The 27,865-nt window shown below is 43.6% G+C and overlaps 1 protein-coding gene across 1 annotated transcript; it reads left to right on the top strand.

The window, feature by feature from the left end:
• The first annotated feature begins 1,374 nt into the window (after window positions 1-1,374).
• POLR1E (RNA polymerase I subunit E) lies at window positions 1,375-26,140 on the top strand. Its single transcript, XM_082842665.1, has 12 exons — window positions 1,375-1,527; window positions 2,096-2,199; window positions 3,397-3,473; window positions 5,176-5,261; window positions 9,021-9,079; window positions 9,862-10,006; window positions 11,739-11,846; window positions 12,477-12,573; window positions 14,308-14,450; window positions 23,430-23,511; window positions 24,519-24,650; window positions 25,799-26,140. The coding sequence occupies exons 1-12, from the start codon at window positions 1,452-1,454 to the stop codon at window positions 25,956-25,958; spliced, it is 1,269 nt and encodes a 422-aa protein (XP_082698791.1). The 5' UTR covers window positions 1,375-1,451; the 3' UTR covers window positions 25,959-26,140.
• Window positions 26,141-27,865: the final 1,725 nt, after the last annotated feature.

Below are 27,865 nucleotides of genomic sequence, written 5' to 3'. Positions count from 1 at the left end.
TTAGATAAACCCAGATTGAGGGACATTCTACAAAATAACTGGCCTATAAACTTTAAAATTTAAAATTCAAAGTCAGTGAAGAACTGTTCTGGGTTGAAGGAGACTATAGAGCTATGACAGCTAAATGCAACATGTGATTCTGGACAAGATCTTTTGCTATAAAAACATTACTGGGACAGTCGGTGAACTTAAATGGGGCATGATGATTACATGGTAGTAATGCAGCAATGTTAATTTCCTGATTTTGATGGCTGTATTGTAGCTATTGAGGGATGTTCCTGTCTGTAGGAAATATTATACATGATCTTCAGGGGTGATGGGGCATCAGGTTGGTAACTCATTCAAAAAAGTTCAGGGCAAAAAAAGTTCTTTGCACTGTACTTGCAATGTTTTTGTAAGTTTGAGATTGAGTAATTAGAAAAGAGTGATGTGCTCAGGCAAAGGGGAGCTCAGGTGTTAAGGTTATTCGGATTGCGTTGGAGGTATGTGTGGGGGGAGAGGATGAGTCTCGAAAGAAGGCAATTTGGAGAACAGAGATTAGTCAACACGGTTCTTTCCCTTCAACAGCATTTGCCTTTGACTGGGCAAAAGGGGCCCTGGCTTGGGTCCAGGCTCAAAGGCCCTGCTTTGACCCTCCTTTTGTTCTAATAACTCCCCATGCAGTAGGGAGGGTTGAATCCACAGGGATGAAGGGACATGCCCATCAGATTAGGTTTCCCTTCTAGTTCACCCCAGAATCCTTGAGCCTGCTGGGCCTCTCCCTCTGGTCCATCCTCGGTGGGTTGTTTGAGCCACAGTATGCACGTCTAGACCCGAGAACTGATCATGGCGCTGTTTACAGGATTGTGGACCAAGTTTTGGGGCTTAAGGACTGATGTCCAGGTGTGTGGAAGGAGGTCCTGGAGAACTGCTGTTCTCCGCGAGTCGCCACATTTAGCTGGAGCTCAAGGATTGCCTATCAGAGAATTCTAAATTTGAACTCGGACTTTCAGATCTTAGTCAGACATATTTACACCGTAGTAGAGACAGACCATAACCCTACCTAGACAGGGCTGAGGAAGAAACCCCACACAACATTTAGGCAAGACTTGCGTGCGCTGCTCACCCTAGAGGTACACAGCCTGAAATGCGCAGGCCGAGTGCTGGGCCAATCAGGTGCTGCGCCTTGGAGAGGCCGGCGGAGGAGGGAGCGGGACAGGGTGAGGATGGAGACCACGCCTCTCCGCGCGGAGGGGCGGGGCGAAGAGTGGGCGGGGATGGCGCTTCTCAGAGCTCAGGGAAAGAGCGGGGCGGTGCCTGCTGGGGGGCGGAGCCACGCGTCGCTGAGCGTGCAGGGCGGTGCCCGGCGAGGCCCTGCCTCTTCCGGTCCGGAGCGTTTCCTGCGCGTGTGCTTAAACGAGTTACTGGACGCGGCTGTTTTAGCTCCTAGGCTTGGCGTCTGGAGAGGCGAGATGGCGGCGGAGGTGTTGCCGAGTGCGAGGTGGCTGTACTGTGGAGAGCCTGACGAGAGCCAGAGAGCTCTACTGGGTAAAGACTGCGAAGCTGGAGCAGAGTTCCCCATAACTTCCTCCCCTTCCGTCTCGGTACCGCTACAGCCCTCCACTTCCCACATCCGTCGGGTGCCCGTTCCCAGATGAGCCAAGATCCCTTATAGTCTCCCCCACTACTTGGGGTTCGGCCAGGGCTCCTCTGTCATTGCACCATCTTTCTGGTACCACCTCCCACCTGGATGAGGAAATCCCAGTTACCCCCTCTCCAGGACTGTATGTACCCAGGAGCCCGTCATCTCTTCACCCACCAGGTCTCACACCTGCTCTATTTCCTTCTCTCTGCTGGCCAGGGATTCCCTCTGTCTTTCTAGATTTGGCCTAGGTCTCCTCAGTCAGCCCCATTCCCCTGGTTATTCCCTCCTGTCAGAGCCCTTCCCCAGCCCTTCTTCCCACCTGGACCAGGACCTCCTTCAGTCCCCCTTTGGGTCAGGACCTGGGGCTCCTTGCCATACCCATTCCTCCAGTCACTGCCTCCCTTTGACAATCCATTTCCTCCCCACCATACTCTTGTGCTCTCATCTCATTCTTGGGCTGCAATCTTACAGTCCAGTTCTCCAATGGGAAGCTACAGAATCCAGGCAACATGCGCTTTACCTTGTACAAGAGCAATGATTCCACAAACCCCAGGAAGAGAAGTCAGCGGATCCTGGTAAGTGCTGCTGTGGCCAGTCGCCCCCACTCTTCAGGCCTCAGGAGGCCTCCTGGGTGTGGGTGGAGGTAGGAGGGAGTGAGTGGAGAAAAGGGGGGATAGCAAGTGAGCCTTTGAAGAACTTTGAGCCCCAGGTGGGGACAGGTTCCACTGAGTTTCACACTTGTGGTGAAGCACTGGCCTTTTATTCATTTGTTGATTCAACAAGCATTTATTGAGCCCCACTGTGGCCCTGAGCTGAAAGCTGCTAGGGAAGAGCTAAGTGAGAGCTGGCCCCACTCTGAGGGAGCTCGTACTCCAGAGCAGCGTTTCCCAGTCTCAGCACTATTGACATTTTGACCCAGATAATTCTTTGATGTGGAGGCTCTCCTGTGCAGCACTGGGTATTTAGCAGCTTTCCGGGCCTCTACCCATTAGCTACCAGGAGCACCTCCCAGTTGTGGCAAACAGAATGTCAGACATGCCTAGATATCCCCAGAGTAATTCCCTGGGTTGAGAACCACTGCTCTAGAGAGGTGAGAACTGGATGTGAGGGACACTCATACAGAAATAGATAAAAGCTCAGAGTCCCTGGGAGAGAGAGTACAGAGCAGGGCAGAGTGGGTTCAGTCAGTGAAGTCTCTGCTTGCTAGAATGTCTTCCTGGGGGAGGGTGCATGGGAGCTGAACCCTGAAAGATGGAGGAGGGTTTAACAGCTGAAGTTAGTACTCCAGGTGAAGAGGATAGCCAGGACAAACAAGGGGAAGCAGGAAAGCCTGGCTCTGATTGAGGAATGAATTAACCATTTCCATGGTCCTGAGAGCATATAAGGAGCAGTCATGATAGAGGAGAGCAAAGATGTTCAAGAAGGGCTTGGACTTTGGGGTTGCCTGCAGAATCATTTTGTTGCATGCCTCTAAGTGCTGAGAGCCCTGGGCCCATCTTCCAAGTCCTGTGGTACAGCTCCCCCAAGAACTTCTCAGACCAGCTAGAAGCAAGCACTACCTGGGACTTTTCAAAAGTCCTCTTGCCTTTCCCCCAGGGATACCCCAGATTCACTTAGACATAGGGAGCTGGATCATCTCAAAGAGGCTCTCTCGTTCTGACCCACCTGTGGTTTGGATTCTAAAGCTTCTACAAACGTGGAAAAGGGAGTCAAGATATTTACTATCTTTCAACATTGGTTGTAATGGAGCTTCCCCCGCCTCTACATTTTAGGCAGCTGAAACAGACAGACTTTACTATGTGGGAAACAATTTTGGAACTGGAGCCCTGAAATGCAACACTCTCTGCAGGTAGGGACAGGGGAAAGGGATTGTGGGAAGTGGGGGGGGGGTGGCCCTGGCACTGCCCTTCGCTGTCTTTATTTTAGGGGCAGTGGGGGAAATCTAGAGAGATTTACCAAGTTCCTGTGTTCCCAGACCCCGGGGCCCTCACACCAGCATGTAGACATTCCTGAAACTGAAAAATGACTTACATTTGTTTAATTTCCTGAAAACCTCATTCATTTGTAGTCTTAAAAAAATTTTTTTTGTAAATTAATTTATTTTTGGCTGCGTTGGGTCTTTGTTGCTGCGCACGAGCTTTCTCTAGTTGCGGTGAGCGGGGACTGCTTTCATTGTGGTATGAGGACTTCTCATTGCGGTGGCTTCTCTTGTTGCAGAGCACGGGCTCTAGGCATGCAGGCTTCAGTAGTTATGGCACACAGGCTCAGTAGTTGTGGCTCGCAGGCTCTAGAGCGCAGGCTCAGTAGTTGTGGCACAGGGGCTTAGTTGCTCCGCATCATGTGGGATCTTCCTGGACCAGGGATCGAACCCGTGTCCCCCATTGGCAGGCAGATTCTTAACCACTGTGCCACCAGGGAAGTCCCCCCAATTTTTTTAATTGAGATATAATTGACATATAACATTATATTAGTTTCACGTGTATAACATAATGATTCAATGTATGTATATATTGTAAGATGGCCACTACAGTGTCTAGTTAACATCCACACATAGTTACAAAATTTTTTTTCTTGTGATGAGAACTTTTAAGACTTCCTCTCTTAACTTTCAAATATACGCTACAGCATTATTTTCTATAGTCACCATGCTGTACATTACATCTCTAGGACTTATTTTATAACTGGAAGTTTGTACCTTTTGACCACCTTCATTATTTCTGACCACATCATTAACTTGCAATATTCTTTGCTTATAACTATCTTGTTCCCGAAAGGCAGCTGTCTCCACTAATTTGGAATGTGTGATCAATAGGCCAGAGTTTACCAGAAGTCTGCCTTGGGACTAACTACAAGAAAAGGATTTGGTAGTGTCTGAGGCTCCAGAATTTCTGCCTAGCTCTGGAAAGATTACTGACTTGGGGCAACTCTGCCCTTTACTGACCCCCAGTCTACTCCTCGGTACAGTGAAGATTGTCTAGCCTGAACAGTCTTAAGTGTCAGGGGATGGCATAATGCAGTGTCCTTGTGAAGGTAGCCATCAGTGAATCACAAACAAGCCCCTTTTAGGGTCCCCCCTGAACCACCCTGATAGAAGTCAGATTAGTGTGTATATGCTTGAAACTTTTAACTTTTATCATCCCTTTACAAAGATTTTCTAGTTTAAACTGGTCTCATAATTACCAAGGTTTTACTTGTCTTTGCCTCCATAGAATTTATACGTGCAGTAAATTCTAGTGTTTAATTCTAGATTCTTATATTCCAGGAGGGTTTCCCACTACAGCAGTGAGCCCAAATGTGATCAGCTACAAGAATCACCTGGTGGCTTCCCCCACTGCCCCCAGAGCCTCTTCATGAACCCTTTCCTCCTTTCCCTCCCCATGCAGAGAATTGCTGCTGTAGGGGATTATTGTTACTCATGAGCAAGTGATGTCTTCCTCAGGTGTATTGCGGCAGAAAGAAGGTTGAGAACTTCTAAGCGGGAAAAAGGAGGTTGTATAAACAATATCTTTTGAATAATCCATTGTCACTGGTATTATTCCTTTTTTATTCAGGCACTTTGTGGGAATTTTGAACAAGACCTCTGGCCAAATGGAAGTATATGATGCTGAATTGTTCAATATGCAGCCACTGTTTTCCGGTAGGTCTTAGTCATGAAGGCTCAAAGAAATTCTGAATATTTTAGGTTTCCTGGATGAGTCGGTTTGACTTTTTGATTTGTAAAATACATTTTGTAGCTAGTTTTTCAAGGTTTTTTTTCCCATTTGAAAAAGTTTTAAAAGTGCTTTTACTCAGCAAATATTTATTGATGACCTACTATGCTCCAGGCACAAGTTAGGGGCTGTGAATATAGCAAAACAGACACAGATCCTGTCCCTACAGTGTTTACAGACTTAAGATCAGGAAACTAATCTTAGTTAAAGCAAGTTGAGCACTGATCTGAGCAGAGTATTGGAGGGCATACATGATACTCTTTTCCATCGAGGGCCTTTCTTAATTTTTAATTGTTCTAGTTGGGGTAGAGGTTTAAAAAAATTTTTTTTAATTTAATTTATTTATTTTTGGCTGTGTTCGGTCTTCGTTGCTGCGTGCAGGCTTTCTCTAGTTGCGGCGAGTGGGGGCTACTCTTTGTTGAGGTGTGCAGGCTTCTCATTGCGGTGGCTTCTTGTTGCGGAGCATGGGCTTCAGTAGTTGTGGCATGTGGGTTCAGTAGTTGTGGCACATGTTGCTTTGCAGCATGTGGAATCTTCCTGGACCAGGGCTCGAACCCGTGTCCCCTGCTTTGGCAGGCAGATTCTTAACCACTGCGCCACCAGGGAAGCCCTGGAGTAGGGTTTTAGAATGTCTGGTAGATGATAGAAGTTGCTTATAGGTTGGACAGTAACTTCCAGGTCGATGCAAAGTCTCTACACTTTCTAATTTGGGAAGAGATCCATTTTCTCTCTAATCCACTGGGAGAAGTTACAGTACTTCTCCACTTTGGCATTTTAGAATGTTCAGGGCTAGAGTGGGGTCTTCCAAAATGATAGATAAGAGGGTCAAACTCAAGGGGCTCCTGTTCCTAAATCTTAAATACTGAGAACCATGGTAGGGGAGGGAGTTAGATAAGGATCATTAGGATCATTGTGAATCTGCTCGATACCTTCAGAGGCATTAGTTCTAATAACTTCACTCTCTCAAAGCAGTGGTCTCAGCCCTTTTGAGAATCTCATAAGGACCTGGACCTACCTCCTAGAAACATATGTAATTTACAAAAAATATGAGATTTTGCATATAATTTTAAAGGGCTCTTGCATCCCAAAGCCTAGCTGTGAATTTCCTAGGGGTCCATAGTCTCTAGGTTAAGAATTCCCTGCTTTGCAAACAAATATAACTGCATATAAGTTATCCTCCAAATGCTCTTCTGTCTTCTGAGGAGGCAAAGAAAATTGTTCATTAATTTGTTGATTAAACACGTTTTTGTTTTTACAAGTAAAAAATTTGTAAATATTGGTTAATTCTAACCAGCATATATCAGAAATACGCACAGCATTTATTGGGTCCTTACTATGCTCTGGGCACTGTTCTAAGCACTTTCAATGCACTACGTCATTTACTTCACATAACAACCCTGTGGGGTAGGTATTGTATTCCTTTTGTTTAATCAGTGATGAACCTGGCCCAGAGGCTAAATGGCAGGATCCTACTGCTGGCGTATATGAGAGACCTGGGATTTAAATGTGGCACCGTCACTCCAGAGCTTGTGCTTCTGTCCACTAGATTATATTGCCCCTTAACGTGAATACTCTGTGGGAGATTACAGAGCTTCATGTAAATAATACATACCTCATGTTTATGCCTTGCTTTTAGGTCTTGAAAAAAATTTTTTTTTAACTTTTTAAAAAAATTGAAGTATAGTTGATTTACAGTATTTTGTTTCAGGTGTATGGCATATGATATATATTTTTTTTTTCGGCAGATTATATTCCATTATAGCTTATTACAAGCTATTGGGTACAATTCCCTGTACTATACAGTACATCCTTGTTGCTTATCTATTTTATGTATAGTAGTTTGTATCTGTTACTTCCATACTCCTTACTTGTACCTCCCCCACACCCTTAGTAACCATAAGTTTGTTTTCTATGTCTGTGAGTCTGTTTTTTTTTTTTTAATTTATTTAAATTTATTTTTGGCTGCATTGGGTCTTTGTTGCTGCACGTGAACTTTCTCTAGTTGCGGTGAGCGGGGGCTACTCTTGTTGCGGAGCATGGGCTCTAGGCGTGCAGGCTTCAGTAGTTGTGGCACATGGGCTCAGTAGTTGTGGCTCACAGGCTCTAGAGCACAGGCTCAGTAGTTGTGGCGCATGGGCTTAGTTGCTCCGTGGCATGTGGGATCTTCCCGGATCAGGGCTCAAACCTGTGTCCCCTGCACTGGCAGGCAGATTCTTAACCACTGAGCCACCAGGGAAGCCCTGTGAGTCTGTTTCTGTTTTGTATATACATTCATTGGTATTTAAAAAAAATGTTTTCTAATTAAATTATTTTTATACAGTTTTTAAAGGTTATTTTCCATTTACAGTTATTATAAAATATTGGCTGTATTCCCTGTGTTATACAGTATATCCTTGTAGCTTATTTTATACATAATAATTTGTACCTCTTACTCTCCTACCTTTATATTGCCCCTCCTTTCTCTTTCTCCTCACTGGTAACCACTAGTTTGCTCTTTCTGTGAATCTGCTCTTTTTTGTAGTATTCACTAGTTTGTTTTATTTTCTAGATTCCACATATAAATGATAGCATACAGTATTTGTCTTTCTCTGTCTGACTTCACTATGCGTAGTGCCCTCCAGGTCCATCCATTTTATTTCAAATGGCAAAATTTCATTCTTTTTTTTATGGCTGGGTAGTATTCCATTGTGTATATATGTATAATGGCTAGAATAAACCAATATTTACAACTTTTTTACCTATAAAAACAAAAATGTGTTTAAGAAATTAATGAACAATTTTACATACATACACAATGGAATGTCCTCAGGGTGTGGTGGCCGCTATTACCTTGATATGGGGTGTGGTTGGTGTTGGGGGTCTAAAGCCCAAGGAGGGTGTGAGGTGGTCCTTCCTTTCTGCCCCATGGCTGTCACCTCCCTGTCAGGGGCAGGGGCTGCTCCCCAGCTGCTAGACCCAGTCTTCTTCCAGGGGCTGGTTGGCCCACATCCTGCACCAAGCTGTGGTGTGGAGTGAGCCCATGCAGACCTTCTCTTCCTTTCAGATCCCTCTCAGGGCGGGGCGGGGGGTGGTCCCAACCCTACTACCTGGTTACGTGGAAATCTTTCTTTTTTTTTTTTTTTAATTTAACTTATTATTTTATACGGCAGGTTCTTATTAGTCATCCATTTTATACACATCAGTGCGCTTTGGTTGTATAGGAATTCTTCTGCCGGTTTCCAGTTAGTTTTCCATGAGAATTGTTCCACATGTAGATGTATTTTTGATGTATTTGTCGGGGGAGGTGAGCTCCAGGTCCCCCTCTTGATCCCTCCTCCTTAGGTCTTTTACAAGGAGGGCAGAACTGTATACTGGGAGGAGCAGAGGACTTTTTTTCTAATCCCATCTCTGCATTGCCTGGGGCAAGTCATTTCACCTGGAGGCCTCCTGTTTCCTTATTTGTGAAATGAAGGGCTTGGATCCGATGACCCCTTCACTTGACTCTAATTTATTCTCCAAATCCTCTAACTGTATACTGAAGCTTCATATTAAATGTTCACAGTATACACATGTTAAGCTCTGGAAAGTCCTGTACTAAAGAAATCTGTTTTTCTTAGATTAACTGTTAAACAAATATTAAACACTATTATGGTCTGTAGGCCTCATAGTTTGCTTGTTTTTCTTTGTTTTTGTTTTGTGTTTTGTAGATGAATCAGTTCAGAGTGAATCGACACTAGAGAGTCACACCAAATCTTTTAGAGAAAAGGTAAGTATGACAGAACTAAGATGTGAGACCTAAAGTGAGTTCCTTCCAGGCCTTGGGTTTCTCCATCAGTAAAATGAGCTGGTTGAACACAGGGGTCTCCCTAGCTGCTCTCAGCTCATTCAGTCTGTGGTTCTCTGGACAATTCCTACCTGCACAGGCCTCCTTGGCCTCACAGACTGCAGACCTCCTCTCTGGGGCAGCTATACACAGCTCTGTGCCAGTGTCTGGAACTGGTTCTCTGGGCTGTAGCATAACACTTATTTTCAGGATTTAATCCAAGTTTCAGAAAATATTGGAAGCCTGGAAACTTCACATCAAGACAAAGTAGACTTTAGGATTTTCAATGTAGAAGCTTCCTACAAAGCTCATCTCACCCCAGGATGGCAAACTGATTGAATCTCCAGTGCTGCCTGGAAGGGAGTGAAGCTGTCTTCAGGCTCAGAGGGAGAGTGAGCGATCTATTAGTAATGTCTGTTTTCCGTGTAGGATTAGAAAACCGGTAAGCTGTGTGCCCCAGATTTACCAACCCTAATTGTAGTCTTTTTTTACAGGTGAAAACACTGTTGATTTATAAATAGCTCATTACAGTTTGTAAAGCAAGTACTTCAAATCTCTTAATATCTTTTGGTTCTTAAAACAAGCCTATGAGGTAGTTAGGTATGAGTCAGCCCAATTTACGGAAGTGGTATTAATGGCTCAGAGAGGCTGTTTACCCGTAGTGACACAGCTAGGAGTAGCAGTGCTCAGCCTGTTCCCAGTGACCAAATTTGTCTTTTGCACAGATGGATTCTTGCATTGAAGCCTTTGGTACCACCAAACAGAAGCGGGCTCTGAACTCCAGGAGAATGAACAAAGTTGGCAGTGAATCTTTGAATAGTGCAGTGGCTAAAGCTGCAGAGAGTATAATTGATACAAAGGGTGTGACTGGTAAGCAGCTGGAACTTGGGGTAAGAGGCTGCTGGTAGAAACAGCTTTCCCTTCTCTTGAGATCTTTCACCCACCCCACAGATAGAAATGATGGGAGGTAGGGCTGGATTCCTTCCTGCTTCTCCCTGAGGGCCTTCTTAGAACAGACTCTGGAAATCATAAGAAACATGTGACATGGCCTGCTCTCAGTGAGCTCACAGTCGAGTAGAGGAGACAGACATGGGAACGGTTATGTGCCCTCTGTGTTCTTGGTGCCAGGGCTACAGCCTGCAGGGCACAGAGGAGGGAGACGGCCTCAAGTCTCTGAGTTACAGGGAGGTTTTCGTCAAAAAGGCTGATGTGATGATGATGAACGAGCCTCTAGAGACACTTTGAGGTCACTGGATCTTTTTCTTTTCCTAAATTCTTCAGCAGCTTGAGTATTAAATTGTATTATTTAAAATGTGTAATGTGTTTATTGTTCAAATGCATTATAAGAACATAAGAGAAAGTTATATATATATACGAGAGCAGTTTTTCTATTAAAATGGAATTTTAGTAAGTTTTAGAAAATCTTTTCATACCTGATGATTATGTACTTTCCTATGTTATCTTTCAGTACTTTCACAGTTTAACTTTTTACATTTTAATGATTATTTTTTTTTTTTGGTCTATGGTACAAACCTAATTTTATATTTTCCAAATGATTAGCCAGTTGTCCCCAACTCCATCCTTTCCTTTTGTAAAAAATGATTTAAAAAATCATCTGTGTCATTTTACCACATTCTTAATTGTGTTCTCGCTCACCATACTGACTGGCTATTCTTGTAGCAGCATCAGGTCCTTTTGATTGTAGTAGCCTCACTTTCCAGTTTGTTGTCTGATAGGGCAAATTTATCCTCCATCCTTATTTTTCACAAATGTACTGGTTATTGTAGCATACTTATTTATTTATTTGTTTGTTTATTTATTTATTTATTTATGGCTGCATTGGGTCTTTGTTGCTTCACGCGGGCTTTCTCTAGTTGTGGTGATCAGGGGCTAATCTTCGTTGCGGTGAGTGGGCTTCTCATTGCAGTGGCTTCTCGTTGCGGAGCACGGGCTCTAGGGTGCGCAGGCTCAGTAGTTGTGGCGCACGGGCTTAGTTGCTCCACGGCATGTGGGAACTTCCTAGACCATGGCTCGAACCTGTGTCCCCTGCATTGGCAGGAGAATTCTTAACCACTGCACCACCAGGGAAGTCCTGTAGCATGCTTTTTTTTCCCAGGTGATCTTAAGAATTATATTGTCAGGTTCTCTCAAAATCCAATTGGGATTAATATGGGGAGAATCAGCATCTTTATAATATTATGTTTTCCCATCCAGGAACATAGAAACATGTCTCCATTTAGTCAAAGATATACTTTAATGTCTAAGTAAATTTTTCAATTTTTTTTGGTTCAGTTTACTCTCAGCTACTAAAGGACATTTAAAAAAAAAATTCACCCATTTTCCCATCATTCTACAAGACCAACTATTACAATTTTCCTGTTTTCCTCTCTGTTCTTGTCTGTGTGCATACTTAATTTTTACATGGTTATTCCTGTGTGATAGTTAGCTTTATAATTTGATTTTTCTTTTTCACTGACAATATGTGAAGTTCAGATGAGGGGGTTCTGGGCGACGATGATCTTGAGTGCACGGGTTGCAGAGTGCTGGGGAACTTGAAGCCGAGCAGGGTGACACTGACACTGACTCTTCCTTCATTGAAAAGCCCTGGTCAGTGACGCCATCCACGATGACTTGCAGGATGACTCCCTCTACCTCCCTCCCTGCCACGCTGATGCAGCCAAGCCTGAAGACGTGTATAAATTTGAAGACCGTATCCTTCTTGTGGGAGAAATGCCACCTCATTTCCCAGGTTGGGATATGCGCACAGGAGTGGCATGGCCAGGCTCTCGGAGGGTGTCAGTGGTCCTGTGATACTCATAGAAGCTTGCCCCAGACTCTTGCAGTTGCCCCAGCGCTATTGCTGGGAAGTCAGTGAGGCTCCCTCACTAGCTGAGGCACCTGCTGCAGCAGAGGCCTCTCAGGCCTTGTGATTCAAACCCATCCCTCAGCAAAATGCAGAATGCCCACGGTTCGGCCCTGTGGGGGTCACCTTCCGTGAAGAGTTAAAATACGACTTTTAAGTTGGCCAGTGCCCAAAGTCTAGGGCAGACTGATTGTATAAAGAAGGGTTGGAATGTAGATTTTCCGTACTTGTGGTTCTATTCAGATGGAAAGTGCCTGCAGTGGCTTTGTGATAAGAGAAGGCAGAAAGCCCAGGCAGGCAATGAGCTCTGGGCTGGGAGTCTAGAGAACTGAGTCCTGAAGCTCTGCCCGGACATACTGTGTGATCTTCCCCTCTCTAAGCCTCTAATTTTCCCATCTGTAAAATGTGGCCGATATAAGATGATCTAGCTAGTTGGATGTTTCCATTTTGGTCACGTTGTTCTTGACCTATAACTAGTTCTTTCCCCTGCGGAGTATGACGCTCTTCAGAGCCCTTCTGAAGCTTTCAGGAATGTCACCTCAGAAGAAATACTGAAGATGATTGAAGAGAACAGGTACCCGAATTGGGCAGATGGAGTGTCTCGGGAGTGATGTTGGGATACAACAGTAGTCAGACATGAAGCAGACCTTGGGTGTTAGTCAGTGAGAATATACGTCTGTTCAGCATTTGAACGTGAGCGAGCTAGTGTTTTCTCAAATGGTTGAACTCCCAGGCCTGTTGTCCCAAGGCTGTGGGTGGCTTTCAAGGGAGAGAATTGGCCTCTGAGTATGTGGAACCTGTGACTGGGCAGAGGGTGGTGAGGCCTTGTAGTCTAGGGCTGGGAACTGGAGCTGACCTGTATCGGTCCCACCCCCCACCAGCCAATGTTATGCTGTTGCCGATTGTCACTGGTGGGGCCCAAGTGCTGGCCTGGGAGTAGGTGCCAGCTGAAGTGATGGTTTATCTGTGGTGATGTGCTGAGTGAAAGTTAAATTACGTATTTTAAATATAGTATATTTTAAATCAGAGATGATTTCCTCTCCTCCCTCCACCCCTCCCCCACTTTTTGGCTTTTAAAACACCCCTTTTTTTTAATGATGATGATGTTTTTTTGCTTTTGAGTTTTTTCTTTTAATAATTTTATCTTGAGAAAATAAAAAGTTGTCAACCCTTGGGCTTCCCTGGTGGCGCAGTGGTTGAGAGTCCGCCTGCCGATGCAGGGGACGCGGGTTCGTGCCCCGGTCCGGGAGGATCCCACATGCCGCGGAGCGGCTGGGCCTGTGAGCCATGGCCGCTGAGCCTGCGCGTCCGGAGCCTGTGCTCCGCAACGGGAGAGGCCACAACAGTGAGAAGCCCGCGAAACGCAAAAAAAAAAAAAAAAAAAAAAAAGTTGTCAACCCTAGGTTAGTTCCCCCAATTTTCGTTTGGAAATTTTACTGGTCAGTGAAATCCAGTCTTGGAAAATACATGTTTTTCCCTCTCTCCAAAGAAGTGCTCTTTACTGGTTCTTCGTTGTCTTAATGGGATTGTGGCTCAGGGGCAGGTGCAGGAATGAGTTCTGGGCTGGGAGTCTGGAGAACCGAGTCCCCATCTGCCTCATGGACTGTGTGATCTTCCCCTGTCTGAGCCTCAGTTTTCCTATAAGTAAAATGAGGCCGATACAAGATGATCTTGAAGAGCCTTTTATCGCTGCGAGTTCATGATCCTGACAGTGGTAGAACAACAGTATGTAAAAATAATAGCCAACATTGATGGAGCTCCTACATGTGCCAAGCACTGCTTTCCTTGTCTCATTTAATCCACAAAAACCCGTAGGACAAGGGTACTATCATTGGCCTTAATTTACAGGTGAAGAAACCAAGGCAGAGATGTTCAGAAGCTTGTCCAAGCCACTGCATGGCAGAATGGGGATTCAAACCCAGATAGTTGAGAGGCTATGCTCCAGACCGCCACATCAGGATTGGGCCCACTATGGCCCGAGTGCCGAGTCTGGCCCACTGCCTGTGAATAAAGTTTTATTGTAACGTAGCTTCAGTCATTTATTTATATGTTATCAATGGCTGCCTTTGCATTACAGTGGCAGTGACCGTGTTGCCCACAAAATGTATAATATTTGTTATCTAGACCTTTACTGTCCCTGCACTAAATCATGCTCCTCCTATTATAAGGGGCTGGTTGGATGGCTGTTCCTCAGCTGTTGACTGTGTACCAGGTGTGAGGGGTGCCTGCTGTTTTCATTGTGAAGGAGTGAATGGCTCCTGACAGAGCCGGTCTTAACACATTTCTCCTTTTCCCTCCCTTGTTTTAGTCACTGCTCCTTTGTCATAGAAGCGTTGAAGTCTTTGAAGTCTTTGCCATCAAGTGAGGAGAGCCGAGACCGCCAGGCCCGGTGCATATGGTTTCTGGACACTCTCATCAGATTTCGAGCACAGAAAGTGATTAAGCGGAAACGTAAGTCCATGCTAGACATTTTTTAAAAAATTGAAGTATAGTTGATTTATGTTGTTAGTTTCAGGTGTACAGCAAAGTGATTCAGTTACATATATATTTATACATATATATGTTCTTTTTCAGATTCTGTTCCATTATAGGTTATTACAAGATACTGAATAAAGTTCCTTGTGCAAGGAACAACAACAAGGACACTAGGTCCTTGTTGTTTATTTTATATATAGTACTGTGTATCTGTTAGTCCCAAACTCCTAATTTATCCCTCCCTTCCCCCCCTTCCCCTTTGGTAACCATAAGTTTGTTTTCTATGTCTGTGAGTCTGTTTCTGTTTGGTAAATAAGTTCATTTGTATCATGTTTTTAGATTCCACATATAAGTGATAGCATATGGTATTTGTCTTCCTCTGTCTGACTTCACTTAGTATGGGAATCTCTAGGTCCATCCATGTTGCTACAAATGGCATTATTTCATTCTATTTTATGGCTGAGTAATACTCCATTGTATATATGTATACCACATCTTCTTTATCCATTCATCTGTTGATGGACACTTACGTTGCTTCCATGTCCTGGCTGTTGTAAATAGTGCTGTGAACTTTGGGGTGCACATATCATGATAGACATTTTATTCTAATTATTTTCAGTCTGTTATTTGTCTATAATTCTTAGACTAGCTCTAGTGAGAGAGGAAATGGACATGTCTTTCCATGTCTTTATTTATAACTGTGTAACAGTGGGATTCTGATTGGTACTGCTGACATGCTGAGAGAACTTGCCAAGCCCTTTCCTCGGAAAATAGGGTCGGGTTGGATTATACGATTGCTCAGAGCTAACGTTCACTACTTCTGTGTTAGGCAAAGTTGAATATCCAGTCAAATCAAATGAACGTTTTAAGGGACAGTTAGACAAAGAGTTATATGGGGAGAAAAATTGGCCTTGCTTGTGAAGGCTTGTGGCACGTTGTTGTGTCAGCCATTTCTGACTGGGAAAGAAGTCAGTTTCTGCTGGTAACCCTTGCCACTGATCACCAGGGCATGGGTGGCTGCCACACACGCACATCCACCCAGAGTCAGAAACCCAGAGGGAGACACCTGTGGTTTTAGGCATAAGGTGCATGCAGTCATGTTCCTGTGATTGGGCACCCAAGGGTCTGTACAGACACACCTCGTTCTATTGTGCTTCACTTTATCGTCCTTTGTAGATATTGTGTTTTTTACAAATTGAAGGTTTGTGGCAACCCTGTGTTCAGCAGGTCTGTTGGCACCATTTTTCCAAGAGCATCTGCTCACTTTTGTGTCTCTTTGTCAGGTTTCGATAATTCTCACAATACTTTAAACTTTTTCATTGTTATATTTATTATGATGGTCTGTGGTCAGTGATCTTTGATGTCACTACTATGACTCGCTGAAGGTTCAGATGATGGTTAGCATTTTTTAGCAGTAAAGTATTTTTTAATTAAGAATGGACTTTTTTATCAGATGGTTTTTATTCTTCAACTTGTTAATATGGTGTATCATATTGACTGATTTGCGTATATTGAAGAATCCTTGCATCCCTGGGATAAATCCCACTTGATCATGGTGTATGATCCTTTTAATGTGTTGTTGGATTCTGTTTGCTAGTATTTTATTGAGGATTTTTGCATCTATCTTCATCAGTGATGTTGGTCTGTAATTTTCTTTTTTTGTAGTATCTTTGTCTGGTTTTGCTATCAGGGTGATGGTGGCCTCATAAAATGAGTTTGGGAGTGTTCCTTCCTCTGCAATTTTTTGGAAGAGTTTGAGAAGGATGGGTGTTAGCTCTTCTCTAAATGTTTGATCGAATTCACCTGTGAAGCCATCTGGTCCTGGACTTTTGTTTGCTGGAAGATTTTAAATCACAGTTTCAATTTCATTACTTGTGATTTGTCTGTTCATATTTTCTGTTTCTTCCTGGTTCAGTCTTGGAACGTTATACTTTTCTAAGAATTTGTCCACTTCTTCCAGGTTGTCCATTTTACTGGCATAGTGTTGCTTGTAGTAGTCTCTTAGGATGCTTTGTATTTCTGCAGTGTCTATTGTAACTTCTCCTTTTTCATTTCTAATTTTATTGATTTGAGTCCTCTCCCTCTGTTTCTTGATGAGTTTGACTAATGGTTTTATCAATTTTGTTTATCTTCTCAAAGAACCAGCTTTTAGTTTTATTGATCTTTGCTATTGTTTTCTTTGTTTCTATTTCATTTATTTCTGCTCTGATCTTTATGATTTCTTTCCTTCTGCTAACTTTGGGTTTTGTTTGTTCTTCTTTCTCTAGTTCCTTTAGATGTAAGGTTAGATTGAGATTTTTCTTGTTTCTTGAGGTAGGCTTGTATTGCTATAAACTTCCCTCTTAGAACTGCTTTTGCTGCATCCCATAGGTTTTGGATTGTCATGTTTTCATTGTCATTTGTCTCTAGGTATTTTTTGATTTCCTCTTTGATTTCTTCATGATCTGTTGGTTATTTAGTAACGTATTGTTTAGCCTCCATGTGTTTGTGTTTTTTACATTTTTTCTCTGTAAATTGATTTCTAATCTCATAGCATTGTGGTCAGAAAAGATGCTTGATATGATTTCAATTTTCTTAAATTTACTGAGTCTTGATTTGTGACCCAAGATCTGATCTATCCTGGAGAATGTTCCGTGTGCACTTAAGAAGAAAGTGTAATCTGCTGTTTCTTGGATGGAATGTCCTATAAATATCAATTAAATCTGGTCTACTGTCTCGTTTAAAGCTTGTGTTTCCTTAGTAATTTTCTCTTTGGGTGATCTGTCTGCTCGTGTAAGTGAGGTGTTAAAGTCCCCCACTATTATTGTATTACTGTCGATTTCCTCTTTTATAGCTGTTAGCAGTTGCCTTATGTATTGAGGTAATCTTATGTTGGGTGCCTATATATTTATTTATTTATTTTTTAACATCTTTATTGGGATATAATTGCTTTACAATGGTGTGTTAGTTTCTGCTTTATAACAAAGTGAATCAGTTATACATATACATATGTTCCCATATCTCTTCCCTCTTGCGTCTCCCTCCCTCCCACCCTCCCTATCCCGCCCCTCCAGGTGGTCACAAAGCACCTAGCTGATATCCCTGTGCTATGCGGCTGCTTCCCACTAGCTATCTACCTTACCTTTGTTAGTGTCTATATGTCCATGCCTCTCTCTCACTTTGTCACAGGTCACCCTTCCCCCTCCCCATATCCTCAAGTCTGTTCTCCAGTAGGTCTGTGTCTTTATTCCTGTCTTACCCCTAGGTTCTTCATGACATTTTTTTTCTTAAATTCCATATATATGTGTTAGCATACGGTATTTATCTTTCTCTTTCTGACTTACTTCACTCTGTATGACAGACTCTAGGTCCATCCACCTTATTACAAATAGCTCAATTTCGTTTCTTTTTATGGCTGAGTAATATTCCATTGTATATATGTGCCACATCTTCTTTATCCATTCATCCGATGACAGGCACTTAGGTTGTCTCCATCTCCGGGCTATCGTAAATAGAGCTGCAATGAACATTTTGGTACATGACTCTTTTTGAATTATGGTTTTCTCAGGGTATATGCCCATTAGTGGGATTGCTGGGTCATATGGTAGTTCTATTTGTAGTTTTTTAAGGAATCTCCATAACTGTTCTCCATAGTGGCTGTACCAATTGACATTCCCACCAGCAGTGCAGGAGTGTTCCCTTTTCTCCGCACTCTCTCCAGCATTTATTGTTTCTAGATTTTTTGATGATGGCCATTCTCTGACTGGTGTGAGATGATATCTCATTGTAGTTTTGATTTGCATTTCTCTAATGATTAATGATGTTGAGCATTCTTTCATGTGTTTGTCGGCAGTCTGTATATCTTCTTTGGAGAAATGTCTGTTTAGGTCTTCGGCGCATTTTTGGATTGGGTTGTTTGTTTTTTGTTATTGAGCTGCATGAGCTGCTTATAAATGTTGGAGATTAATCCTTTGTCAGTTGCTTCATTTGCAAATATTTTCTCCCATTCTGAGGGTTGTCTTTTGGTCTTGTTTATGGTTTCCTTTGCTGTGCAAAAGCCTTGAAGTTTCATTAGGTCCCATTTGTTTATTTTTATTTCCATTTCTCTAGGAAGTGGGTCAAAAAGGATCTTGCTGTGACTTATGTCATAGAGTGTTCTGCCTATGTTTTCCTCTAAGAGTTTGATAGTTTCTGGCCTTATATTTAGGTCTTTAATCCATTTTGAGCTTATTTTTGTATATGGTGTTAGGGAGTGATCTAATCTCATACTTTTACATGTACCTGTCCAGTTTTCCCAGCACCACTTATTGAAGAGGCTGTCCTTTCTCCACTGTACATTCCTGCCTCCTTTACCAAAGATAAGGTGACCATATGTGCATGGGTTTATCTCTGGGCTTTCTATCCTGTTCCATTGATCTATATTTCTGTTTTTGTGCCAGTACCATACTGTCTTGATTACTGTAGCTTTGTAGTATAGTCTGAAGTCAGGGAGCCTGATTCTTCCAGCTCCGTTTTTTGTTCTCAAGATTGCTTTGGCTATTCGGGGTCTTTTGTGTTTCCATACAAATTGTGAAATTTTTTGTTCTAGTTCTGTGAAAAATGCCAGTGGTAGTTTGATACGGATTGCATTGAATCTGTAGATTGCTTTGGGTAGTAGAGTCATTTTCACAATGTTGATTCTTCCAATCCAAGAACATGGTATATCTCTCCATCTATTTGTATCGTCTTTAATTTCTTTCATCAGTGTCTTATAATTTTCTGCATACAGGTCTTTTGTCTCCTTAGGTAGGTTTATTCCTAGCTATTTCATTCTTTTTGTTGCAGTGGTAAATGGGAGTGTTTTCTTAATTTCACTTTCAGATTTTTCATCATTAGTGTATAGGAATGCAAGAGATTTCTGTGCATTAATTTTGTATCCTGCAACTTTACCAAATTCGTTGATTAGCTCTAGTAGTTTTCTGGTAGCATCTTTAGGATTCTCTATGTATAGTATCATGTCATCTGCAAACAGTGACAGCTTTACTTCTTTTTTTCCAATTTGGATTCCTTTTATTTCCTTTTCTTCTCTGATTGCTGTGGCTAAAACTTCCAAAACTATATTGAATAAGAGTGGTGAGAGTGGGCAACCTTGTCTTGTTCCTGATCTTAGTGGAAATGCTTTCAGTTTTTCACCATTGAGGATGATGTTGGCTGTGGGTTTGTCATATATGGCCTCTATTATGTTGAGGAAAGTTCCCTCTATGCCTACTTTCTGCAGGGTTTTTATCATAAATGGGTGTTGAATTTTGTCAAAAGCTTTCTTTGCATCTATTGAGATGATTATATGGTTTTTCTCCTTCAATTTGTTAATATGGTTTATCACATTGATTGATTTGCACATATTGAAGAATCCTTGCATTCCTGGAATAAACCCCACTTGATCATGGTGTATGATCCTTTAAATGTGCTGTTGGATTCTGTTTGCTAGTATTCTGTTGAGGATTTTTGCATCTATGTTCATTAGTGATATTCGCCTGTAGTTTTCTTTCTTTGTGACATCCTTGTCTGGTTCTGGTATCAAGGTGATGGTGGCCTCATAGAATGAATTTGGGAGTGTTCCTCCCTCTGCTATATTTTGGAAGAGTTTGAGAAGGATAGGTGTTAGGTCTTCTCTAAATGTTTGATAGAATTCGCCTGTGAAGCCATCTGGTCCTGGGCTTTTGTTTGTTGGAAGATTTTTCTTTTTTTTTTTTTTTGCGGTAGGCGGGTCTCTCACTGTTGTGGCTTCTCCTGTTGCGGAGCACAGGCTCCGGACGTGCAGGCTCTGCGGCTATGGCTCATGGGCCCAGCCGCTCCGCAGCATGTGGGATCTTCCCGGACTGGGGCACGAACCCGTGTCCCCTGCATTGGCAGACGGACTCTCAACCACTGCACCACCAGGGAAGCCGTGTTGGAAGATTTTTAATCACAGTTTCAATTTCAGTGCTTGTGATTGGTCTGTTCATATTTTCTATTTCTTCCTTATTCAGTCTTGGCAGGTTGTGCATTTCTAAGAATTTGTCCATTTCTTCCACGTTGTCCATTTTATTGGCATAGAGTTGCTTGTAGTAATCTCCTATGATCTTTTGTATTTCTGCAGTGTCAGTTGTTACTTCTCCTTTTTCATTTCTAATTGTATTGAGTCTTCTCCCTTTTTTTCTTGATGAGTCTGGCTAATGGTTTATCTATTTTGTTTATCTTCTCAAAGAACCAGCTTTTAGTTTTATTGATCTTTGCTATTGTTTCCTTCGTTTCCTTTTCATTTATTTCTGAACTGATTTTTATGATTTCTTTCCTTCTGCTAACTTTGGGGTTTTTTTGTTCTTCTTTCTCTAATTGCTTTAGGTGCAAGGTTAGGTTGTTTATTCGAGATGTTTCCTGTTTCTTAAGGTGGGCTTGTATTGCTATAAACTTCCCTCTTAGAACTGCTTTTGCTGCATCCCATAGGTTTTGGGTCGTCGTGTCTCCATTGTCATTTGTTTCTAGGTATTTTTTGATTTCCTCTTTGATTTCTTCAGTGATCACTTCGTTATTAAGTATTGTTTAGCCTCCATGTGTTTGTATTCTTTACAGATCTTTTCCTGTAATTGATATCTAGTCTCATGGTATTGTGGTCGGAAAAGATATTTGATACAATTTCAATTTTCTTAAATTTACCAAGGCTTGATTTGTGACCCAAGATATGATCTATCCTGGAGAATGTTCCATGAGCACTTGAGAAAAATGTGTATTCTGCTGTTTTTGGATGGAGTGTCCTATAAATATCAATTAAGTCCATCTTGTTTAATGTATCATTTAAAGCTTATGTTTCCTTATTTATTTTCATTTTGGATGATCTGTCCATTGGTGAAAGTGGGGTGTTAAAGTCCCCTACTACGAATGTGTTACTGTTGATTTCCCCTTCTATGGCTGTTAGTATTTGCCTTATGTATTGAGGTGCTCCTATGTTGGGTGCATAAATATTTACAATTGTTATATCTTCTTCTTAGATCGATCCCTTGATCATTATGTAGTGTCCTTCTTTGTCTCTTCTAATAGTCTTTATTTTAAAGTCTATTTTGTCTGATATGAGAATTGCTACTCCAGCTTTCTTTTGGTTTCCATTTGCATGGAATATCTTTTTCCATCCCCTTACTTTCAGTCTGTATGTGTCTCTAGGTCTGAAGTGGGTCTCTTGTAGACAGCATACATAAGGGTCTTGTTTTTGTATCCATTCAGCCAATCTGTGTCTTTTGGTGGGAGCATTTAGTCCATTTACATTTAAGGCAATTATCGATATGTATGTTCCTATTCCCATTTTCTTAATTGTTTTGGGTTCGTTATTGTAGGTCTTTTCCTTCTCTTGTGTTTCTTGCCTAGAGAAGTTCCTTTAGCAGTTGTTGTAAAGCTGGTTTGGTGGTGCTGAACTCTCTCAGCTTTTGCTTGTCTGTAAAGGTTTTAATTTCTCCATCAAATCTGAATGAGATCCTTGCTGGGTAGAGTAATCTTGGTTGTAGGTTCTTCCCTTTCATCACTTTAAATATGTCATGCCAGTCCCTTCTGGCTTGTGGAGTTTCTGCTGAGAAATCAGCTGTTAACCTTATAGGAGTTCCCTTGCATGTTATTTGTCATTTTTCCCTTGTTGCTTTCAATAATTTTTCTTTGTCTTTAATTTTTGCCAGTTTGATTACTATGTGTCTCGGCATGTTTCTCCTTGGGTTTATCCTGTATGGGACTCTCTGTGCTTCCTGGACTTGGGTGGCTATTTCCTTTCCCATGCTAGGGAAGTTTTCGACTATAATCTCTTCACATATTTTCTCGTGTCCTTCCTCTCTCTCTTCTCCTTCTGGAACCCCTATAATGCGAATGTTGTTGTGTTTAATGTTGTCCCAGAGGTCTCTTAGGCTGTCTTCATTTCTTTTCATTCTTTTTTCTTTATTCTGTTCTGCAGCAGTGAATTGCACCATTCTGTCTTCCAGGTCACTTATCCGTTCTTCTGCCTCAGTTATTCTGCTATTGATTACTTCTAGTGTAGTTTTCATTTCAGTTATTGTATTGTTCATCTGTTAGTTTGTTCTTTAATTCTTCTAGGTCTGTGTTAAACATTTCTTGTATCTTCTTGATCTTTGCCTCCATTCATTTTCCGAGGTCCTGGATCATCTTCACTATCATTATTCTGAATTCTTTTTCTAGAAGGTTGCCTATCTCCACTTCATTTAGTTGTTTTTCTGGGGTTTTATTTTCTTCCTTCATCCGGTACATAGCCCTCTGCCTTTTCATCTTGTCTGTCTTTCTGTGAAAGTGGTTTCTGTTCCACAGGCTGCAGGACTGTAGTTCTTCTTTCTTCTGCTGTCTGCCCTCTGGTGGATTAGGCTATCTAAGAGGCTTGTGCAAGTTTCCTCTGGACATTGTTTTTTAATTTTCATTTTTAATTAATTATTGGGCACTTTTTTTTAGACATGATACTATTGAATACTTAATAGACTACAGTATACTATAAACATAACTTACATGCACTGGGAAACCAAAAAGTTCACGTGACTCACTTTATTGCGGTGGTCTGGAACCAAACCTGCAATGTCTCTGAGCTATGCCTGTACTCATGGTTTTCACTATTTGCTTAATTCTTATTTTCACATTCCAACCTCCCTTCCTTTCCCTCTCCCTGGGCTTTCTCCACAATCTGTTTTGCTTTCTAACATCTTTTGAACTCTGTATCTTTAGGCCTCACTGGAGTCTGCTTTTCTTTCCTGTCACTGCCCTGTCATGAACATCTCTTGTGCACGTATGGTCTGCAGGCTGAAGCATACCTGAGTACGTGTTCATTTGAAAGTGGCTGTTCTGTTTCACAAGCCCCTCTTCTCTTCCCACATGCCTCTGTTTATTCCAGTGGCCCAACCAGAGCTTTTCCCAGCTCATAGGTGAGGTGTGTCCTGAGAGTTTTGAAAGAAAACGATCAGGCTCTATTTTGTCTTGTAGGTGCCCTGGGACCTGGAGTTCCCCATATCATTAACACCAAACTGCTGAAGCACTTTACCTGCTTGATCTACAACAATGGCAGGTCAGGGGGCTTGATTTCTCGGCTTCTGCCTGCAAAGGAGAAAGCAGGACAGGGAGGGTGGTGAGAGTGGGGAGGGGGGCTTGGATTGCAGTCTGTATTCACGGAGACACTATGCTGAAGAGAGCGCTGCCATTTGGAGGGCTCCTGGGGTCAAGTGAGTTTAGGCAACACTGTAGTACAGACTCTGTCCCTTTGGGAGAAGCTCATGTTAAAGGCTCTGGGAAGGCTCATGTTAAAGGCTCTGGGAAGTCCTGTAACAAAGACTTCACGTCACACACTTCTTCCAAGGACCCCTGCCTAATGTCCTAATGTTGTATGGAGAGGCAGTGTTGCAGGAAAGGGCAGGCCAGTGGGATGACTTTGAGGAAAGCACCCCAAGCAGCACACCTGGGCTTCCTTCCTGCCGCTTGCTTGCAGTGTGTGTCCTGCTCTGAGTGTGCTTGGAAGAATCATTGGCAGCTGAGTTTGGGATGACTGTTCCCAGCAGCCCTGCTGAACAGGCCGGGAAGATGGGGAGGGTCCTCGCCAGTGCGAGGCTCTGACTGTGCCTGGGGAAGGTGCGGCCTTCTCTGTCCCCTTGGAGGGACACTGGCATTGGCTCACCGCTCCACTGTGTGTGAAGGCTTGGGCACCACAACAGGACAAGGGATGTTGCTCTAATTCCTTTTCTTCTCCCTGGGATGAGAAGACTTATTATTTTTTTGCGGTACGCAGGCCTCTCAGTGTTGTGGCCTCTCCCGTTGCGGAGCACAGACTCTGGACGTGCAGGCTCAGCGGCCATGGCTCACGGGCCTAGCCGCTCCGCGGCATGTGGGATCCTCCTGGACCAGGGCACGAACCCGTGTCCCCCACAGCGGCAGGCGGACTCTGAACCACTGCGCCACCAGGGAAGCCCGAGAAGACATTTTGAATGCATAAGGGGACAGGCTTGGATGTTTTTCCTTTGCTTTTGGAGAAATCATCTCGGAGTTTAATTTTGCCTCTCTTTTATTGCCACTGATTTGCAGTTTGCGGAACTTAATTTCAGACTCTATGAAGGCAAAGATCACTGCCTATGTTATCATACTGGCTTTGCACATAAACGACTTCCAGATTGACCTGACGGTGTTACAGAGGGACTTGAAGCTCAGTGAGAAAAGGTGAGCACAAAAGAAGAAAAAGCTCCCTTAGGGCGCCTTGATGTAGTTGTGGTACTGCTGGAAAGCATGAGGCACTGTTGAGGGACCTGGGGACAGTTTTCAGATGAATGAATAATTGATTGAATGGATGGGCAACCAGATATTACCGTGTGCCTTCGCTTTGCTAGGCACAGTACCAGATCTGTCATAATATCTCAGTGATGTCGCTAAGAAACAGTGGAGGAATCTTTGGTTCAGAGAAGTCAGTGATTTTCCCAGGGTCACGCAGCCAAGAAGGGGAATAGTTGGGCTTCAAACCTGAGCCTTCCATCCCTGTGTAACTGAGCAACCTCCAGTCTCCAAACTGCTGTCTCTGGGAAGAGGGACTCTGTATGGTTCCGATGGGGTAACCTAGGGGTGGAAGTTATATAAGAGAACCCCAATTTCAGCTTAGCATAAAGCACTTTGCTCAGTCAGATGGAAGGAGCTGCCAGGGGTTGTCCAAGGCAAGAGCTGCAGTTTGGCAGGGATGTCACACTTGGGCTTCTCTGACCTGACTGGGAGGGTTGGCAGAGATGGCAACCTTTAAGGCCCTTTCTAGCCCTGCTAGAAGGGATGCAGACTGAGTAGGGAGCAGAGCCTCCCAGGATGCTGAACCGTGGGGTATATTGGCCTTTGTCAGTGATTTAGGAGCGTCTGACCTCTGAGGACCCTGATGGTATTTCAGGAGAGCCTAGGAAAACACCCTTATCTGGACTCTTCTAGCAGTCCAGAGAGGGATTATTCTGAGGGCTCCACAGATGGCATTCTCATGAGTAGTGAGTTTGAACATACAAGAGAAACAGATACTTGAAGTCTGTAAAATTCTAGCAAGTGCTTAATCCTTGCTACAAGAAGTAAACACAGTTATCAGTAGGATCTGGATAACCTGGTTTTCCATCATTTATATAGATGTTTTCTAATGGCAACACATTAAAATGGGAATCTGATGGCTCTCGAGGGGATCTTGTCTGCCTCTCTGCTGGGAGCTTTGCCCCTTGTGGCTCTCTTGGGAATTCTGTCTTCATGGCCTGGAGCACGAATGTGCTGCCCCCTCCTGCCAAGCCTCCCTGAGCATTTGCATTGAGGAGACTCTCCATTTGTTGTATGTGTTTGTGTTTGTTCCTTAGGATGATGGAGATAGCGAAAGCCATGAGGCTGAAGATCTCTAAAAGAAGGGTTTCTCTGGCAGTGGGCAGGGAGGAGGATCACAAACTGGGCACCCTGTCCATCCCACTGCCCCCAGCCCAGGCCTTGGACCGTCAGTCAAAGCGGAGGAAAATCACCTAGAGGTGTGCTTTCCAGACAGAGCATTTTGGCCACATCATAGCCACTCCTTCTATCCATTTGCATTTTTATTTGTAAAGAAAGAGGGATAAAGAAGCCATGCTTTGGCACAGGTATGAAGCCAGAAATCAGCCTATCAGTTGTCCTGGTCTTAAGCAGAAACATAAAGTGTTGGCCCTACTGGACTCCACCTCCCTCCTTTGGTGTCTCTGTGGTTGTAAATGGCAGGTGGTTCGTGTGTGGGATGTGGGAGGGTGGGCCTGGGTTAGGCGGAGGCAAAAGATCTCACAGGCTGAACCTTGGACCACATCTGACGGATAAAGGTTAATAAAGAGAAATGTGAAGTGCTGTGGAAGGCCCAGTGGAGGAGTACGTGGTGAGGACAAAGCCCAGTGAGGGGAGAAGAGGAGGCTTCAGGTCACCAATGTGATGGGCTTGCCAAAACAGACTAATTTAGTTCTGGGCTGCTGAAACAGCAGAGCCAAATCAGAGGAAATGATTAACCCACTTGCTCTGCCTGGCTCAAGCCACACAGAGGGTAGAAGTCAGCTCTGAAAGCCACGTTTCTGAGGGGAGTGAATCAGTCAGAGTCGAGTGCAGAAAACAAATGGTCCTAGATATTCTTAAGGAGAAAGGAGTTTAATACATGGATATAAAGTACTATAAAATTGTTAAAGGGTTGCAGGAGCGGGAGTCAGGAGGTTGCTACTGGAACTGCTGAGTTCAAGAACACAGCTGGGGTGGCCAGCCAGGCATGAAGAAGCCACTTGAATTCAGCTGCTTCTTGAACTCATGAAGCTGGCAACTTCACACTGAAATTCTGGTTCAGCCACCCATGCTGTCAGTACCCATGCTCTACCTCCTTGCTTGTCAGCACAACAGCCAAAAGATTAAGAGGCTGACCTCCATCTTGCTTCCTTTTTCTCTGAGTTCATATTTAGGAACTTAATTTGCAACTAGAATCCTGCAGCAAGGGAGTCTTTGAAATAGGTTTCAGCCTCTAGTTACAGGAAGCCATACCAGAAGCAGATGGGAAGGGATGCTGACTGCCACCAACCTTATCTGCCAGGGGGAGATGGAGAAGTCAGTGTCCAGAGGGGTGCTGTGAGGAATGGGACTATGACATGGAGAGACTTAGGTATGTGGCTAATGAGAAGGTGACTACTTAAAAAACATTTTTTTAAACATCTGTGTTTTTTGTTATTTTTTTATTTTTATTATTGCGGCACACGGGCCTCTCACTGTTGTGGCCTCTCCTGTTGTGGAGCACAGGCTCCGGATGCACAGGCCCAGTGGCCATGGCTCACGGGCCCAGCCGCTCTGCGGCATGTGGGATCCTCCTGGACTGGGGCACGAACCCGTGTCCCCTGCATTGGCAGGTGGACCCTCAACCACTGCGCCACCAGGGAAGCCCCTTTTATTATTTTTTAAATTTTATTTTTTGGCTGCGTTGGGTCTTCGTTGCTGTGTGCTGGCTTTCTCTAGTTGCAGCGAGAGGGGCCTACTCCTCGTTGCAGTGCGTGGACTTCTCATTGCGATGGCTTCGCTTGTTGCGGAGCACAGGCTCTAGGTGTGCAGGCTTCAGTAGTTGCAGCACGCAGGCTCAGTAGTTGTGGCATGCGGGCCCTAGAGCGTGCGGGCTTCCGTAGTTGCAGCATGTGGGCTCAGTAGTTGTGGCTCGCAGGCTCTAGAGCACAGGCTCAGTAGTTGTGGCACACAGGCTTAGCTGCTCCGCGGCATGTGGGATTTTCCTAGACCAGGGATTGAACCAGTGTCCCCTGCATTGGCAGGTGTATTCTTAACCACTGTGCCACCAGGGAAGTCCCCCAGACTCAGCTCTTCAAGGTTCTTCTGAGGCAGTGGGAGCAGCTCAGGTGTGTGGTGCTTGTGCTGGGGGCCAGGGACAGTGG

This window comes from Leucopleurus acutus (genome assembly GCF_964270905.1).
Source record: "Leucopleurus acutus genome assembly, chromosome: 7".
Classification (NCBI taxonomy): Eukaryota; Metazoa; Chordata; class Mammalia; order Artiodactyla; family Delphinidae; genus Leucopleurus; species Leucopleurus acutus.
This window is presented reverse-complemented; position numbering and strand designations above follow the sequence as displayed.

What these genes read in the sequence shown, in the direction of transcription:
- POLR1E (XM_082842665.1), top strand. Translation starts at nt 1,452, where the DNA reads ATGGCGGCGGAGGTGTTGCCGAGTGCGAGGTGGCTGTACTGTGGAGAG. An exon ending in CCAAATCTTTTAGAGAAAAG is followed by an intron (nt 9,080 to 9,861) that starts GTAAGTATGACA and finishes TCTTTTGCACAG; the next exon opens with ATGGATTCTTGCATTGAAGC. An exon ending in GAAAGTGATTAAGCGGAAAC is followed by an intron (nt 14,451 to 23,429) that starts GTAAGTCCATGC and finishes TTTGTCTTGTAG; the next exon opens with GTGCCCTGGGACCTGGAGTT.